We start from the raw sequence: 18,560 nt of genomic DNA, 5'->3' as shown, positions 1-18,560 counted from the left end.
AAAGACAATTCAGAACGTATCTTTATTGGAGTTAATAAATTTGTTTCATATATTAGTGGTCCACCCTCCACCCTATGCACAGTTTAGAAGTATTTTGATTGAATTAAAATAACACATATGATGTGGCAGGTATATAAATGTAGCTTAAAAAATATCTAAAGGAAATATTTACTGGTGTATGTAAACTTTAAAAAGAAAGTATTTAAAATGAAAAGTGATGCTACGATGTGTTTAATTATTTATATTTCTTTACAATGTAACCTTTAAGTGGAATAATAAAGTTGGGCAGTGCTTCTCAAGTTGCAGTGAGCAAAGAAGTCACTTGCAAATCCTGTTAAATGAAAATCTATAGGCTTTGATTCATTAGGTTAGGACCCATGTGAAAGTTACACATTTCTAGTAAATTCTCAGGTGTTGAGGACAATGAAAATTGCACCTTGCAAATAATCCAAAGATTGATTTATTTTTCTTTAAATTATGAATTAGTGGACTTCCCCTGGTGGAACAGTGAATGAGAGGCCATCTGCCAGTGCAGGGGACATAGGTTCGATTCCTGGACTGAGATTCTACAGGCCACAGGGCACCTCAGCCACGTGCCCCCACTGCTGAGCCTGTCTCTAGAGGCTGTGAGCTGCGGCTACTGAACCTCACACGCCCGGAGCCCATGCCCTGCAACAAGAGGAACCACTGCAATGAGAGGCCCATGCCCTGCAGTGATGAGTCGTCACAACGAAGACCCATGAATAATTTAAAAATTAGGAATCAGTTGTACTTTATTTCCTATTTTCCTTTTATTTGTGAGAGCCAAAACTGTTCTAACACTTGTTTCCTACAATCACTATTCATATCCTTATAGAAATTACTATTCTGATTACTAATTTTTCAGATAAGGAAAAAGAGGCACAGAGTTGCAGAAACTGCCCTGAAAGAAACTAGCAGGGCCAGAATTTGAATCTAGGTCAGTTCATTCTCTTAACCACCACCTTCTCTCTAACAGATCTTTTAATGGGGGTCCATTTAATGGTATGTGCAACAAGAATCCTAGCAAGTCAGATTATATAGTGAGTGAGGGAAATAACACAAATTATTAATGATAGTTTTCTGATATAAAGACTTTGTTGGAAGATTAGTTACTTGACTGTTTAGTTACTTGAGCTACTTGAATGCTTAGGGTGAATTCTATATTTGCTTAATAGATGATTTTCTGAATTATACAGTTCTTTTTGAAAATTCCAAGACATGCTATAAAAATAGCGAAAGGGTGAAACAAATTGTATGTGTATTATGTCTATGTGTATGTATATGAACTCAGATATATATTTACTTTCTGAAATGGATAATTTAGAATTAAGATATAAAATGCTTTTTGCTTTTAGTAACAGTTGTGTGAAATACATGTGAATTTCAATCATACAAATAGTTATTTCTGCCCCTTGCCTTTGCTATTTGCTTTTCCATTTTCCATTTATAATCACACAGAAACAGTCTTCTTTTAGGCAGCACTATCTATATATCACTGCTCTTTAACTTTTAATGTGGATTTTCTTTATGCTTTATTTTTGGATTTCCACTATAATTGTGCAAACTTTTCTGTTATTTACATATTTTCACATGACTTGCTGTATTAAAATAGGAAATCAGCAATTCTGTTTCCCCAGATCTTTTTCACTTGGCATGTCTTAAGCAATTCCACAAAGAGATAAGAAAAATGGAGTATTACATAAGCTGCAGCATTTTTGAATGCTGAGTTTTTCAATCAACTTTGCAAAATAGATAATTAAAAACTATGTATACTTACACTGATGTTGTATGTATGTCCACCTTTTAGTCCTTCTAACATTGCAATGACAGATGTGTTAGTTTTCTGGATAATACTGAGGTTGTGAATCTGGACAGCAGTAGGATCATCTTCTCTGTAAACCAAAGCTTGATATACTTGGATATTTCCATTTGGTTGAGAAGGAGGAAGAAATGTTAACTGAAATTTTGTAACTTCATCTGGTATCTTCTGAAATGTCATGTTGTTAGGTGGATCCTTAGGGACTAAAAATATTTAGCAGTTAAAATTATTAAAAAATTTGTGTTCATTTTGATCTCCATATAAAACTGATTTGCTTCAAATTTTTCTCAAATTTCTCTTTATAAAGAGTATTACACAAATCATTTAATTATGAAAAGCAAAATGGCTGGTTCATTACAGAATCATTGACATTTATAGATCACAGAAGCCATAACAGTGATCCAATTTATTTGCTTATATATTTAGCCTTTTATATGTATTTATCTTACACAGAATGAACTTCTATGACACTCTGAACTTAAAAATAATGTAGACTCATAGGAAGTTGCAAAAATCATACATTCAGTTCCCTGTAACCTTTGCCCAGCTTTCCCCAGTGGTGACGTCTTATATAACTGTAGTTAAATGTCAAACCTAGAAACAGAACTGGCACAATAATATTGACTTGACTATAGGTCTTATTCAGTTTTCACCATTTTTCATGCTTTCCTATATTTTTGTATGGTTCTATGCAATTTAATTCCATGTATAGATTCCTGTAACCATCACCAGAAACAAGATACAAAACTATTCCATCACCATAAAGAAAAGTCCTCTTGCTCTCCCCTTATATTTGCATTCCATCACTCCTCAACACTGGTCAGTCTCCATCTCCATAGTTTTTATTAGTTGCAAAAGAGAACAGCACAATGGCTCTGAGATCCAGAGTTGCTGTGTATATCAACAGTTTATTCTGTCTTTATTGCTGAGTAGTGTTCCATTGTACTTGAATTTGTTTAATCATAAAAACATTTGGGTTGTTTCCAGTTATTTTGTTGTTATTCCTAATAAGCCTGTTAACATTCATATAAAGATATTTGTATGAACACTAAGTTTTCAATTGTCTGTGGTAATTGCCTAAGATTGTAATTTGTGGACCTATGGTAAGTGCGTGTTCAGTTTTATAGAATACCAAACTATTTTTTCCATTGTATCAATAGTTATACTCTTTTATATTCCCACTAGCAATGAATGAGAGATCCAGTCTCTTTGGACCTTTTCCAGCATTTGGTATTATTACTACTTCAAAACTTATTTTATCTGTTTTAGTAGGTGCACAGTGATGTATCATTGTGGTTTTAATTTACATTTTCTTAACAGATAATAGTGTTGAAAACATATCTTGAGTTTAGTTGCCAATCATCTTTCCTCTCTGGTGAAATATCAATTCATGTTCTTTTTCGGTTGTCTTTTCTTTTCTTTTTGGCCATATGACATGTCGGGTCTTAGTTCCCTGACCAGGGATTGAACCCACACACCCTGCAGTGGAAGCTTGGAGTCCTAACTACTGAACTGCCAGGGAAGTCCCCTCTGAAATTTTCTAACTGGATTCTTTTTAAGTGTTGAATTTTAATATTTCTTTATATATTCTAGATATTCCTGTTTATTTTTGATAAATAAAAGTTGCCCTAACATATAACTAGCCAAATATCATTAAATTATTATGAAAAATAACACAGGATAAAATTAGTTTCTTAGTAAGAACTAATTCTTGTCAAACTATATAATTAGTATTTTTTAAAGTAAATTTAATGGTTGAATGAACATATTTATTTTAATCACATTGAAATGTACATATACTTCCATTCTAGGTAACGAATTTCCATGAAGAAGGCTGTTCATATTTGACTATGAATAGCTCACATATTCAGATACACTTGCAGAGATATCTAGAGATAGTTCCCTATGGCAAGCAAAACATAAGTAAATAAATAACAGAAAAAAAAGAGAGAAGCAGATAAATAAGAGTTATTGTGCAAATATCACAATGTGAAGAAATGCATAGCTGATATAAAAGTTAAATTGGTTCAACACACATTTTCACAATTGTTATTATACATTTTTATGACATATAGGAATATATATATTTCTTTTTATGAGAGATGTTTCTCTAAAATTAAGATCAGCTTTAAAGTTGAATAAGTGAAAAAATTACCTGAGTGTTAGAAAGAACTTCCTAACCTCCAGATATTTTTGTTTTCATATCTAAAATCTACTCTTAGAGGTTTACTAAAGATTTATTAAACTACAGTATCCTTGGAAAAGGTGTCACATTAAGATTTTTGATCAGAGTTTTATGGTATGAACATGAACAAGTTTAGCAGCAACTTTTCTCACAGATGGGCAGGATAAGGGAGAATTGCAAAAAGTAAGAAAATAAGCACCTGAACATGGCCACTAAATGGAAACAAGGAGAATTTTAGGGTGCTGAGGATAAGAAGTACCTTTCAATTCAGAACTGTAAGTTTATAGATAATAGAGTATACAGCATAGTGAAAAGAATATCTACTTTTTTTTTTACCTCCTATACTTACCTTACAGATAGCAACAAATAAACTATAGCAACACATCCCTTCATGTGCTCTTTCCAGAGATATATCTGCTGGCAAAGAACATCAGGAGTCTGAAGGAGGATGGGGTAAGCAAGTTCTGGGAAGTTGATTTTCCACGGTAATTTCTCACAGGTTACAATCTTACTATCCACTCAGACCCTGTCCATACGAACTTGAGGCAATCTGTACGGATTCTGACATTTGTCATTAGATTACATAATAAAACATGCCACTTGACTAAGTGATGAGAACAGATATGGAAAACATAGCTGGGGGTTTAATTGGCTCCTCTGTCCACAGGATTCTCCAGGCAAGAATACTGGAGTGGGTTGCCATGCCCTCCTTCAGGGGATCTTCCCAACCCAGAGATTAAATTGAACCCATGTCTCTCACATCTCCTGCATTGGCAAGCATGTTCTTTACCACTAGCGGCACCTGGAAAGCCCAGATAATTTAATAATAGAGTGGTGGTGGTTTATGGTGGTTTAGTCGCTAAGTCGTGTCTGACTCTTGCAACCCCATGGACAGTAGCCTGCCAGGCTCCTCTGTCCTTGGGATTCTCCAGGCAAGAATACTGAAGTGGGTTGCCATTTCCTTCTCCAGGAGATCTTCCCAACCCACGAATCGAACCTGGGTCTCCTGCAGTGCAGACAGATTCTTTACCACTGAGCCCTCAATAATAGAGTATTATTACTTTAATGTACATTTAAACCATGGGACATAAATAATTAAAATGGAATTTAAGGTGAAGCTTTATTGGCCACAGACAGTTGGAAAAATCATCTCATAGGTAAGGTTGTCCAACTTCTAAAATATTTAGTGTTGATAATCAACACACAAAAAAATACATTTGGATACCTTATTATGAACTAATTTATTTTTGTATTTACAAGTATTGACTATGCTACATAATTCCATTTGGCCTCAAAAATACAAATAGAAAGCTTCACTTTTGTCAGTCCCAGTGAGTCATGGAATTTTATGCTTATATGCTTAAATTTTTCTTGTACCACATATGCTTTGTAGGGTAGAGTGTGAGAAACTAAGAAAGGCACTTATTCAATTTTTAGCAGTGATGAAAAATAGACCTCACCTGATTCTAAAGTAGTAACAATTATCTCAGCACTTGACTTTCCTTCCACATACGCAGCACTGAGGTTTCCAGTGAATGCAGTGATCACCACGGAATACCTTGTGAAGATTTCCAAATCTTTAACTTCTATGGTTTTATTTTCTTCATTTGACTTGATTAAGGAAATATTAAATTCATCACTGTCTACCTATAGGGGAAAAAAATAGCTAATAGAGGAAGCAGCACTTGAGTTACAAATCACTAAAAAATAATAATATAAAGCTACAAGTGGTATATCTTTCTAACCAAGATTTAAAATTTTTTTTATTTACAGTCAGATGGTCCTGGGAAATCCAAAGTGCTACTCTAAGAGTCTACTAACTAGCAGTTATTTCAACAGTTGAAAGTAAAAGAAAAAAATCAACCACAATAATCAGAAAAAGCAAAAACCATCTCTGTAGTCAATGAAACTTCTACTCCAGTGTTTTACAGAGGAATGAATATAGGTTGGTACCTAGTCATCAAGGGTTCAAATCCCAACCTGGTCACTTAGCAACTTCCAAAGTATTTGATAAGTCATTTATGCTCTGTGTCTAACTTTCTATGTATGTAAGATCAGGGTGATAATATCTAAATATTTATAATATTTTGATTATTTAAAAAAATAGATCTGAAGTAGCTAGCAAAGGAATTTAGGTTTTTTTTTTATCATAACCCACAAAAGTGAAATACATTTGGCAACATAATGTCCATACACATTCAGGATGTATGTATGTGAACCTGTATTCTTTATAACTGCAAACTGCTTTTCAGGAATACAACTTCTTTCTAAAATGCATTTTGATATTTTCTGCTCTTGTAAGTTTTATTCCAATTCATTTTTAAAATGCTGGTCATAACTGAAGTTTGAAAAACTGATCGAGCACCATGCATGGTACTAAATAAGGAAGCAATTAATGTAGGTGCAATTATTAAATGTGTACAAATGAGTATGCTTAGGTATAATAAATACAGTTGTATATTAAAACAGCCTGTCTTTGATGGAAAATCTGGCCTGCTCACTGTAAGGTCTAAACATAGCTAAGGTTTCTAGCACTAAATAAAAGGACTTTTCCTGAGATGAACAAAATTCAATATCCTCTTATGCTTGCTTCTATCGGGTACTTGACTTGAAACACTTAAAAATTGGATACACTGTCCTCACTAACAAGTTCATTTTCAACTTGACCCTTTCTTATAACTTTGAAAGATGTATTTTTGTTCAATTTGTCCTTCAAATGCTCTTTTCTAAGTTTTTTACTGGAAAAAGATGTTGCTATGAGAAGTACAGAAAAAGCAGATACAATATCAGTATTGAAAAAAAAAAAATCAAACAGATCAAACCATCTTGAGAGAGAGCAGTGGGGGAAGAAAAACAGATCAGCGTAGGAATCCAACTGATCAGGTTCATGTCTCCTCTGGTAGAAAGTGTGTGTTTAATTGGTTGTCAACATTTAAATATCACATACAAATCAGGCTTTTAAAATTTCCCCTAAGACTAGACTTAAACATATGCTGGCTAACACTGATCTAAAGATGAATGATGGATAACTCTTATAACGGGGTAGGTCTCCAACTCATCACTGCCCACCACTTAGCTTCCTGTTGACTGCTCTTCATGTTCCTTAACTGGCTACTAGAGCTATTTCAACCCTTGTTTTATAGAGTTGAGCTGAATTTCTCAAGATTCCATAGCCACTTGGTAACTGCAATAGGATTTGATCCCAGGTCTTTAAAGAGTTCAGACCTCTCTACACTACCACAAGGTCATGAGACCTGATCTTATAAAGTAAAATTAAATTATTCCAATGCCTTCATTAAAAAATGGGTAACAGATTGCAGTTAGTAAAGTAGGAAATAAAATGCATGTGATGTACCATATCTTATAAAATATATAGTAAAATTCCAAAAGAATCCTGTGCCCTCAAAAAACAGCATGTACAAAAATTCATTTTCTGTCTTCACTACGCCTACTAAATTTAACCTTCTCTGTACAGTCTCCTCTATGTATTATGTCCCCTATAACAGAAACTTTAATTACTTTGTAACATTATATTCCAAAAAGACTGGATACCTCATACTCTATAATTATCTATATTCTGGTGTTACTGACTGTGAGTTACTTGGAAGCAGAACTTTATGTTTTCCATCTTTGTCTTGGTGAAAAGAAGCTACTAAGTATTTGGTAAGTTAAAAAATAAAAGGAACATAAAACTCTTAGAGAGAAACACAGGGAGAATACTCTATGACATAAATCACAGCAAGATTCTCTATGATCCACCTCCTAGAGTAATGGAAATAAAAACAAAAATAAACAAGTGGAACCTAATTATACTTACAAGCTTTTGTACAACAAAGAAAACTATAAAAAGGATAAAAAGACAACTTTCAGAATGGGAGAAAATAATGGTAAATGAAACTGACAAAGGATTAATTTCCAAAATATACAAACAGCTCATACAAGTCAATACCAGAAAAACAATCAAAAAGTGGGAAAAAGGCCTAAACAGACATTTCTCCAAAGATGACATACAGATAGCTAACATACATGAAAAGATGCTCAACATCGCTGGTTATTCAGTTCAGTTCAAACGCTCCCTCGTGTCTGACTCTGCGACCCCATGAACTGCAGCACGCCAGGCCTCCCTGTCCATCACCAACTCCCGGAGTTTACTCAAACTCATGTCCATCAAGTCGGTGATGCCATCCAGCCATCTCATCCTCTGTCGTCCCCTTCTCCTCCTGCCCCCAATCACTCCCAGCATCAGGGTCTTTTCCAATGAGTCAACTCTTTGCATGAGGTGGCCAAAGTATTGGAGTTTCAGCTTCAGCATCAGTCCTTCCAATGAACACCCAAGACTGATCTCCTTTATTGCTCATTATTAGAGAAATGCAAATCAAAGCTACAATGAGATATCACCTCACACCGGTCAGAATGGCCATCATCAAAAAGTTTACAAACAATAAATGCTGGAGAGGGTGTGGAGAAAAGGGAACAATCTTGCACCTTTGATGGGAATGTAAATTGCTATAGTCATTACGGAAGACAGTATGGAGATACCTTAAAAGACTAGGAATAAAACCACCATATGACCCAGCAGTCCCACCACTAGGCATATACCCTGAGGAAATCAAAATTGAAAAAGATGCATGTATCCCAATGTTCATCGCAGCACTATTTACAATAGCTAAAACATGGAGGCAACCTAGAACCCACTGACAGATGAATGGATAAAGGAGCTGTGGTACATATACACAATGGAATATTACTCATCGTAAAAAGGAACTCATTTGAGTCAGTTCTAATGAGGTGGATGAACCTAGAGCCTATTTTACAGAATGAAATAAATCAGAAAAAGAAAAACAAATACTGTATACTAACGCATATATATGGAATCTAGAAAGATAGTACTGATGAAATTATCTGCAGGGCAGCAATGGAGACACAGACATAGAAAACAGACTTTTGGACTCGGCGGAGGGGGATGGGGGAGAAGGAGAGGGTGGGATGTATGGAGAGAGAAACATGGAAGATTGCATTACCATGTGAAAAATAAACAGTCAACAGGAATTTGCTGAATGACTCAGGAAACTCAAACAGGGGCTCTGTATCAACCCAGAAGGGTGGGGTGGGGAGGGAGATTCAGAAGGGAGGGATATATGTATACCTATGGCTGATTCATGTTGAGGTTTGACAGAAAACAGCAAAATTCTGTAAAGCTATTATCCTTCAATTAAATAATAAATTTAAAATAAAAAGAACAAACGAAAGGCCAGAAAATGCATCAATTCCTAGTAGAATCATCCAGGGTGATAGCTGAGCCCATATATCTTTATTGTGCTGGGCTTAGTCACTCAGTCCTGTCCGACTCTTTGCGACCCCAGGGACTGTAGCCCACCAGGCTCCTCTGTCCATGAGGATTCTCCAGGCAAAAATATTGGGGTGGGCTGCCATGCCCTCCTCCAGGGGATCTTCCCGACCCAGGGATAGAACCCAGGTCTCCTGTGTTACAGGTAGATTCTTTACCATCTGAGCCACGAGGGAAGCCCATGTATCTTTATTAAAGAGTGTCCATTTTTGCTTCAAGTCTTTTAGGGGAAGAGCTATATGCCCTTGTGGCTAGTATTTGGCAGAGGCCAAAGTGCAGCATAAATCTTAAATTCAAGGACACGTGTTCCTTGGCCTGGGAGCCAATGACTTCTGGGCTTCTCAGGAGGCACTAGTGGTAAAGAAGCCGCCTGCCAGTGTAGGAGCCAGAAGAGATGTGGGTTTGACCCAGCACCCAGCACAATGCTGGCATTGAATGCATTTAAAGTTGCATTGGGAGTTTGAGATTGACATGTACACATTACTATATTTAAAATAGATAACCAACAAGGACCTACTACATAGCACAGGGAACTCTGTTCAATATTCTATAATAACCTAAATGGGAAAATAATTTGAAAAAGAATAGGTACATGTATATGGATAACTGAATCACTTGGATGTACACCCGAAGCTAACACAACATTATTAATCAACTATGTGCCAATATAAAACAAAATTTTAAAAAATAAACTAGAATTGTGCTGACAGAATGAAGGGAAGACCGCTTTAGTTCCAAGAATCCTAGGGAAACTGCAAAGTGTTAGAATCTGTTAAATTTTTGCTGTCTTTGATCCAAAGGTGTTTTGGTGAGCACATATTTCAGTTTGGCAAATTTTATTTGCTTTTTGATGGTTTTTTTCTATTTCCATCACACCATTATGATGGTTTTAGCCAGGTCTTAACTGTTTGAGAAGTTTTCTTTTTTTTTTTTTATCATCTCTGTGCCTCAGTTCTCCTATATATAAAAGTAAGATTGTAATATTTACATCAAAAGGTTATTAGATAAGATACAATAATACAATGCATATGAAGAGGCTAATATGTAGCTGAAACAAGCTCAGCAATTACAATAGTTATCTTTCCATCCTTCTCTCTTTCCCTTACTCATTTTTAATCTCAGTAAGAATACTGAGAGAATTAGGTGATAAATCACCTTTTTTTAATGTTTTACTTTTCCCTCCTTTCAACACAACCAAACTCCACGAGAGAGCTATTTTCCCTAATAAAGCATCTTCTAGTTAATAGAGCACAGTGTTAACATTTTATAATTTGCTTTTAATGATATCCCCGGAGCATTTGTCATTCATGTTGATTGTTTTTGGCTGATTATGAACTAAAAGTCTTCACAAATATGCTCTAAAAAAGGAGGATCATAAACTGAAGACTGACTGGGAGAAAAAAATGTACCAATAATCCTTTAACTTTTCTTTTAATCATGACAGGCCTTTTGAGATAGAATTATTTCCATTTAAGAAATAATATAAAGGATTTTAAAAAATCATAAAAGTTAAGAGTTGAATAAATACAGCAAGTGGGGGAGGAGAATTCACTGTGGATTACCTAATTTAATGCCTTAGACGCCACCAGAAGGGACTGCTCATCAGCTCCAGTAAAACCCAAGCAGGATGCCAGGAGAAATTTCCAGTTCTAACCCTAGCTAACAACTCTGCATTATTCACACTGTGCACCCTGATGTAGAAAAAAGGCTTGACTCTGGAGCTTGGGTTTCCTACCGTCTGAATGGCTACTCCAATTCGGCGTTTGCAGGTGCCTTTTACTCAAATTTTCGTATTTCCCAGGACACTATCTTCAGGTTAGTCCTTACAGAGGAGTTTCTTACCCTAAATGTTTCATAGTTAATCTCATCTATTCATATTATTTCATCCATCATCTGAACACCAATGCTTCCCAAATCGGGAAATATAAACTTCCTCTCCTGAGCTACAGATCCATGAATGATACTGCTAATGGGCTATCTTCACCTGGGGACTCCCAGGCATCTTAGTACATCTAGTTCTGAATCCATGCCTTTCCTCTACAAATCTGTTCCTCCTCATAAGTTTCCAAAACGTGTATCTCAAAAAGTCATCCTTGATGTTTATTTTCACTCACCATCCACGGGTTTTTTTCCTCCAGATCCTGTAGATTTAAATTTTATTTTTTTAATTCTGTTACCCTCACTCCATTTCCTCATCTTTTCTTGCCCAGTTTTACTCTTATGGTTGCCTGCCTCCTTTAATTTTGTACCCTCAGGACTGGCCTAAAACTATGCTTTACAATGTGATCATACTGATTCTGTAAAACAGAAATCTGTATCCCAATACTGCTTTATTTCCACAGTTGGCACCCCACTGAACTTAGCATGACCCACACTCCACAGCAGGTTTTGAGTTGGCCTCCCAATCGAGTCTCATCTCAGCCTTTTCTTTTAGAATGTCCCACTGCCTAAACCACTTGCTTTTTCTTGAACAAAGCTAACTTTTTACACTTTTATTTGCACTACCTTTCACGTTCTGCTTCTATCATTTTCAAAGTTAAGCCCTGATATTGTCTTATTTTGAGGTATGACTCCTAATGCCTTGACCGTTCTTTTATATTATAAATTATTTTCCACTGTATTTTAAACCAATGTATTACTGTCAACTTAAACTCAACTTAACCTCTTTTATCTATATCATCTATACCCTGAAGATAAATAACAATAACCATGACGACAATATTTTGTTTGCAGTTCTTGAATATTTACTAGGTATCAGGCAATGTTTTAAGCTCTTTATATATGTTGACTTAGTCCTCACAAAAACGCTGCACCCTGGGCAGTATTATCTAGCTTTATTTCACAGATGTGGACACTGAAACACAAACAAGTAAAGGAAGCTGCCTAAGGCCTCAGAGCTAAGATTAAAATTCAGTCTGGTTGCAAAGCCTGTATTCCTAACCATGCTCTATGCTACCTTTCACAGAAGATAAGTCAGGCCTTACTGATTTGATGTCTATCAAATAGAAGGTTGGTCCAGTAATGACAGCAGGTTCACTCCAGCTGATGTTGATGCTAAAAGGTGATGTTGCTACTACATGCACATTTTCAGGAGGACCATCTGGAGCTATGAAAATAGAAAAAAATTCAATTACCTTTCTACATTTAAGTTAGTATTTGCCACAATATGATGACAGAAAAGACCATAAGAAGGATAATGATAATGAATTATATATTATAGTTCACAGCATACTAAAAGGCATTCCCAAATCAAAAGATGTAATTCCTTTAAAAATAACTACTATACATAAAGAACTCCCACATGAGAAATTACTGATCATAAATACATGATTTTTAATCTCAAAACAACATTTTGAAAAGAAAGCATTACTAATTGCTAAAATAAACATTTGAATAAATGAATAGTTTTATTTTAAAATAGCCTAATAATGTTGTTTTAAGAAACTAGCAGGAATGCATTTGACTACAGAAAAATGTATCTTGTTCAAGTGAATTAATTTAAAATGTATTTTCTTAGAAATGTAAATTGGATTGGTTTATTGTCTTCACTGAGGGTATAATATAGGAAATAGGTTATACAACTGATCTTATCATTACAAATGTAAATATTTCCTGAATTCATTTTGATTCCAAACAAATTCTTTAATTTGTCCTACTTTTAATATTATTGTCTTTTCATCAGGAGTTCAGAACAAGGGATAACATTTTAAGGAATTGACTGCTGAAAACTCTTGTTTAAATTTTAATTTGTGAAACGACTAGGAACAAGAAGAGTTTTCAGTTTGTTAAGAAGGAATTAGTCACAGTTAATCTGACATAGACATTGACCTAGAAACACCGCCGTACACATCTCTCTCCTAGTGTGGCCCCTCGTCAATACTGCTGCTGCTGCTAAGTCGCTTCAGTCGTGTCCGACTCTGTGCGACCCCATAGACGGCAGCCCACCAGGCTCCCCAGTCCCTGGGATTCTCCAGGCAAGAACACTGGTGTGGGTTGCCATTTCCTTCTCCAATGCATGAAAGTGAAAAATGAAAGTGAAGTCACTCAGTAATGTCCGACTCTTAGCGACCCCATGGACTGCAGCCCACCAGGCTCCTCCATCCATGGGATTTTCCAGGCAAGAGGACTGGGGTGGGGCACCATTGCCTCTTCCCGTCAGTACTAGGGCATTATATATTGGGAGATGAGTATTTCCCAGCACTTCTGATTTTTAAATCCACATAAACAAACATTACTGAACAATATCATTCCTTAGATCCTGAGAAGGTGTAAAGAAGAAGATCAAATATTCCTTTCCTGAAATAAATTTGTAACAGCAACAAGCTGTATAATCTTTGTCAAACAACAAAACTTCTGGACTTCAGTGTCCTCTTTATATGCAAATTTCACAGTGCTTTAAAAAGAGTTACAAGGCAGCAAGCACAAAATGTGTGAAAGTAGCCCATTAGTGTCTGCTCCTTTTTGTCAATTAATACAAACTATTATTACAAAGGGCAAAGGAAAGATAAGAACTAATTAGAAATACAAATAATCTGCTATGAGAGGGCAGAGGACAAAGTGGTGAGTACAGACGGGCAGGGAGTCAAGGTAAAGTTGCAGAGATGGGGATTGAAGAGACTTTGAAACGTGAGATGGATTTCAATAATCAGAAGGGCAGGCTCAGGGGCACTTCTTTGCTAAGAGGGTCATAAGCAAAGCCACAAAGATATAAACAACAGGGTCCACAGACAGATAGAATTTTACTTCTGCAGCATGACTTTCCATGGTAATCTTATGTTTATTATTTTATACACTGAAAAATATTACTCTAGGAAGGGGTCCACACACTTCACCAGACTGTCGAAGGACCCATGGTGCAAAAAAAATTTCAGAATCCCTATATTCAAGGAATAGAGATATCACAGAAAGATCAGTGTTCACGAAGGGGTCGGGGAGGGAACAAGCCAGCCGGTCATTTGGAAACTAAGTTAGACAGCACTTGATGATTATGTTAAAGGGTTTGAGGTTCATTCTTTAAACAATGGGATGTCACTGAAAGTTTCGAAAAGGAAAGTACTTTTCCAATGACTTAGGAGGAAATCTCAGGCAGCTATGAAAAAGATAAGTGCTCTGAAGCGGTGGGTTTAGACAGGTAGTTTCCAAAATGTCAGGTAAGATCTGATGAGCCAAAAGTAGAAGAGTGACAGTAGGTAGAGAAAGAAGGAGATGAACCCCAGAGTCCTGAGAAAATTTAATAAAAAGAACTTAAGGGCTGACTAGCTGTGAGACAGAGGGTGTAGTAAAGAGCTAATTCACGTATTAACACTGGGGGAGTGTTGACAGAATTTACAACAGCACCTTCAAGAACAGATATTAGTTTTGATAGGGATAAGACCTTGGCTGCTGCTGCTAAGTCGCTTCAGTCGTGTCCGACTCTGTGTGACCCCATAGACGGCAGCCCACCAGGCTCCCCCGTCCCTGGGATTCTCCAGGCAAGAACACAGGAGTGGGTTGCATCTCCTACTCCAATGCATGAAAGTGAAAAGTGAAAGTGAAGTCACTCAGTCATGTCCGACTCATAGTGACCCTATGGACTGCAGCCTACCAGGCTCCTCTGTCCATGGGATTTTCCAGGCAAGAGTACTGGAGTGGGGTGCCATTGCCTTCTCCAAGACCTTGGCAGGGGATGCTAAATTTGGATCTGTACTCATTAAGCCTGAGATACTCACACGGATTGAGATGCCTACCTTGCAACTGGAAAACTGAGTCTAGAACAAGGGAGATGGGACCAAGATGAAAAGAGTCTGTTAACAAATTTCAGGTAATTCTTTACAAATTGGGATAGTATCAATATGGCAAGTATATCTGTTTCAGGCTTTCTGAAGAAAGCCAGAAGGTTTATTTCAACACTAGGTAAGTATTTAAGATGCTCGTAGTAATGACAATTGCTGGACTATTAATGAGTTCTCGGTATTTAGGACATTTCCAAGAGAAATGATATTATGTGTTTTGGAATTTAGATGCCCAACTCAGCCTGGATTCTTCACCTTTGGATCCACCAGGGAATCTCTCAACTCAGTCCATAAAGTATTTTTTAATAGTAGCATTGAAATAATTTAAAGAAGTACTTAAATGTTAGTATAGAGGAGGTATAAGAAATATTATGTGGGAAAATGGCTTGTGGATGACAAACATATCCTTCTACTTGTACCTTTACTGAATTTTGTGCAATACTCTGAACACTGACTCAGAGATGCAGTCTATATGACATCCAGGGGAGAGGGGGAGGAAGGATGCTCCAGGATTCCCAGGTGTGATGAGCTGAGGTGCTAATAATAATGACAGAATACAGTACATGATTTCTCTGGTGATTAGTGGAGAAGAGATCATGGAATCTCAGCACTTAAACACAAGCTGCATATACTGAGATCTTCAGTCATATTCTATTTGGGGGTCCTAGGTTTAGGAAAATGGCCTCAAATTGTAGCATAATTCATTTAGATACCTGGACTTAACAAATGATAGCTATGAGAGGTCTCTGCCACCAGAATAACTAATTGCTTTTGGATGCCTCAAAGGAGAATGCACTCCATGTTCAAGAGTGGCAACCCTGGGCTGCCCTGGAGGTCCAGGGGTTGGGCATCCACCTGCCAATGTAGGGGACACAGGTTCAGTCCATGCTCTCGGAGGCTCTCACATTTTGCAGAGCCGCTGGGCTGGTGCGCCATGGCTGCTGAACCCACACGTCGCAGCTGCTGGGCTCACGTGCTACATCCGAACCTGTGCGCCGAGAGCCGGGGCTGGTGCTCCGGGAGCACCGGAAGAGCCCAGCACAGCGAGCAGCCCACGCGCCAAACAAAGAGGACCTTTGGTTCGCCATGGCTAGAGAAAGTCCGCGTGTAGCAACAAAGAATGAAGACACAGCCCAGCCAAAAAATAAAACACATGTATGTTTAGAGAAAAAGAGTGGCCACTTCTTTCCTTCCTGGATATTGCTTAGAAAGGTTATACCCACCTTAACAAGTAGCAGCTTAACAAATAGCAGTTCTGAATCTCTGTGTTTAACTGTTAAGTGAGGAGTGGACAGGCTTTAGGATCAGGTATTCCATTACTCATCATCATTATACATTTCCCTCATGGAAAAATCTGCTTTGAAAAATGTAAAGATATTTTGTGGGTTTCAAAGGCCTGTCTCCTGCCTTTGACTCTAAAAGAGGATGGGTCAGAAGCTAAGTAAAACTTTATGAAGGTGTTTATTAATTAATAATTAATATTTTAATTATCTCAGTTAAATTCACCCATTCCAGTCCATCTTAGTTCACTTATTCCTAGAATGTCAATGTCCACTCTTGCCATCTCCTGTTGACCACTTCCAATCTGCCTTGATTCATGGACCTAACATTCCAGGTTCCTATGCAATATTGCTCTTTACAGCATTGAATCTTGCTTCTATCACCAGTCCCATCCACAACTAGGTGGTGGTGGTTTGTTTTTGTTTTTTTTTTTCCCTTAGAAGAAATGGAGTAGCCATCATAGTCAACAAAAGAATCCGAAATGCAGTACTTGGATGCAATCTCAAAAACGACAGAATGATCTCTGTTCGATTCCAAGGCAAACCATTCAATATCATGGTAATCCAAGTCTATGCCCCGACAAGTAACGCTGAAGAAGCTGAAGTTGAACAGTTCTATGAAGACCTACAAGACCTTCTAGAACTAACACCCAAAAAAGATGTCCTTTTCATTATAGGGGACTGGAATGCAAAAGTAGGAAGTCAAGAAACACCTGGAGTAATACGCAAATTTGGCCTTGGAGTACAGAATGAAGCAGGGCAAAGGCTAACAGAGTTCTGCCAAGAGAATGCACTGGTCATAGCAAACACCCTCTTCCAACAACACAAAAGAAGACTCTACACATGGACATCACCAGATGGTCAACACCAAAATCAGATTGATTATATCCTTTGCAGCCAAAGATGGAGAAGCTCTATACAGTCAGCAAAAACAAGACTGGGAGCGGACTATGGGTCAGATCATGAACATCGCCAGATGATCAATACTGAAGTAAGACTGATTATATTCTTTGCAGCCTTAGATGGAGAAGTTCTATACAATCAGCAAAAATAAGACCAGGAGCTGACTGTGACTCAGACCATGAACTCCTTATTGCCAAATTCAGACTTAAATTGAAGAAAGTAGAAAAAACCACTAGACCATTCAGGAATGACCTAGATCAAATCCTTTACGATTATACAGTGGAAGTGACAAATAGATTCAGGGGATTAGATCTGATAGAGCACCTGAAGAACTATGGATGGAGGTTCATGACATTGTACAGGAGGCGGTGATCAAGACCATGCCCAAAGGAAAAAAATGCAAAAAGGCAAAATGGTATACTAACGAGGTCTTATAAATAGCTGAGAAGAGAAGCTAAAGGCAAAGGAGAAAAGGAAAGATATACCCATCTGAATGTAGAGTTCCAAAGAATAGCAAGGAGAGATAAGAAAGCCTTCCTTAACTATCAATGCAAAGTAATAGAGGAAAACAATAGAATAGGAAAGACTAGAGATCTCTTCAAGAAAATGAAACATACCAGGGAACATTCATGCAAAGGTGGGCACAATAAAGGACAGAAATGATATGGACCTAAAAGAAGCAGGAAAAAAAAAAAAAAGAAGAAGCAGAAGAGATTAAGAAGTGGCAAGAATACACAGAAGAACTGTACAAAAAAGATCTTCATGAACCAGATAACCATGATAGTGTGATCACTCATCTAGAGCCAGACATCCTGGAGTGTGAAATCAAGTGGGCCTTAGGAAGCATCACTACGAACAAATACAGTGGAGGTGATGGAATTCCAGCTGAGCTATTTCAAATCCTAAAAGATGATGCTGTGAAAGTGCTGCACTCAGTACACCAGCAAATTTGAAAAACTCAGCAGTGGCCACAGGACTGGAAAAGGTCAGTTTTCATTCAATCCCAAAGAAAGGCAATGCCAAAAATGTTCAAACTACTACACAATTTCACTCATCTCACACGCTAGCAAAATAATGCTCAAAATTCTCCAAGCTTCAACAGTACATGAACCGAGACTTCCAGATGTTCAAGCTGGATTTAGAAAGGGCAGAGGAACCAGAGATCAAATTGCCAACATCCGCTGGATCATTGAAAAAGCAAGAAAATTCCAGAAAAACATCTACCTCTGCTTTA

At 37.2% G+C, this 18,560-nt stretch overlaps 1 protein-coding gene across 1 annotated transcript in view; it reads right to left on the bottom strand.

Annotated features, from left to right (window-relative positions):
* Positions 1-18,560, bottom strand: part of PTPRQ (protein tyrosine phosphatase receptor type Q) — a 301,145-nt gene that overhangs the window by 70,097 nt on the left and 212,488 nt on the right. Inside the window, exons 45-47 of the mRNA XM_043880358.1 lie at positions 12,357-12,478; positions 5,486-5,672; positions 1,799-2,043 (exon numbers count right to left, since the gene is read on the bottom strand). Coding sequence (XP_043736293.1) covers positions 1,799-2,043; positions 5,486-5,672; positions 12,357-12,478 — 554 coding nt within the window. The remainder of the gene's footprint in view (positions 1-1,798; positions 2,044-5,485; positions 5,673-12,356; positions 12,479-18,560) is intronic.

Source organism: Cervus elaphus, chromosome 3, assembly GCF_910594005.1.
Source record: "Cervus elaphus chromosome 3, mCerEla1.1, whole genome shotgun sequence".
In the NCBI taxonomy this organism is placed as follows: Eukaryota; Metazoa; Chordata; class Mammalia; order Artiodactyla; family Cervidae; genus Cervus; species Cervus elaphus.
Note: the sequence above shows the minus strand (reverse complement) of the source record. Positions and strands in the feature narration are given on the sequence as shown.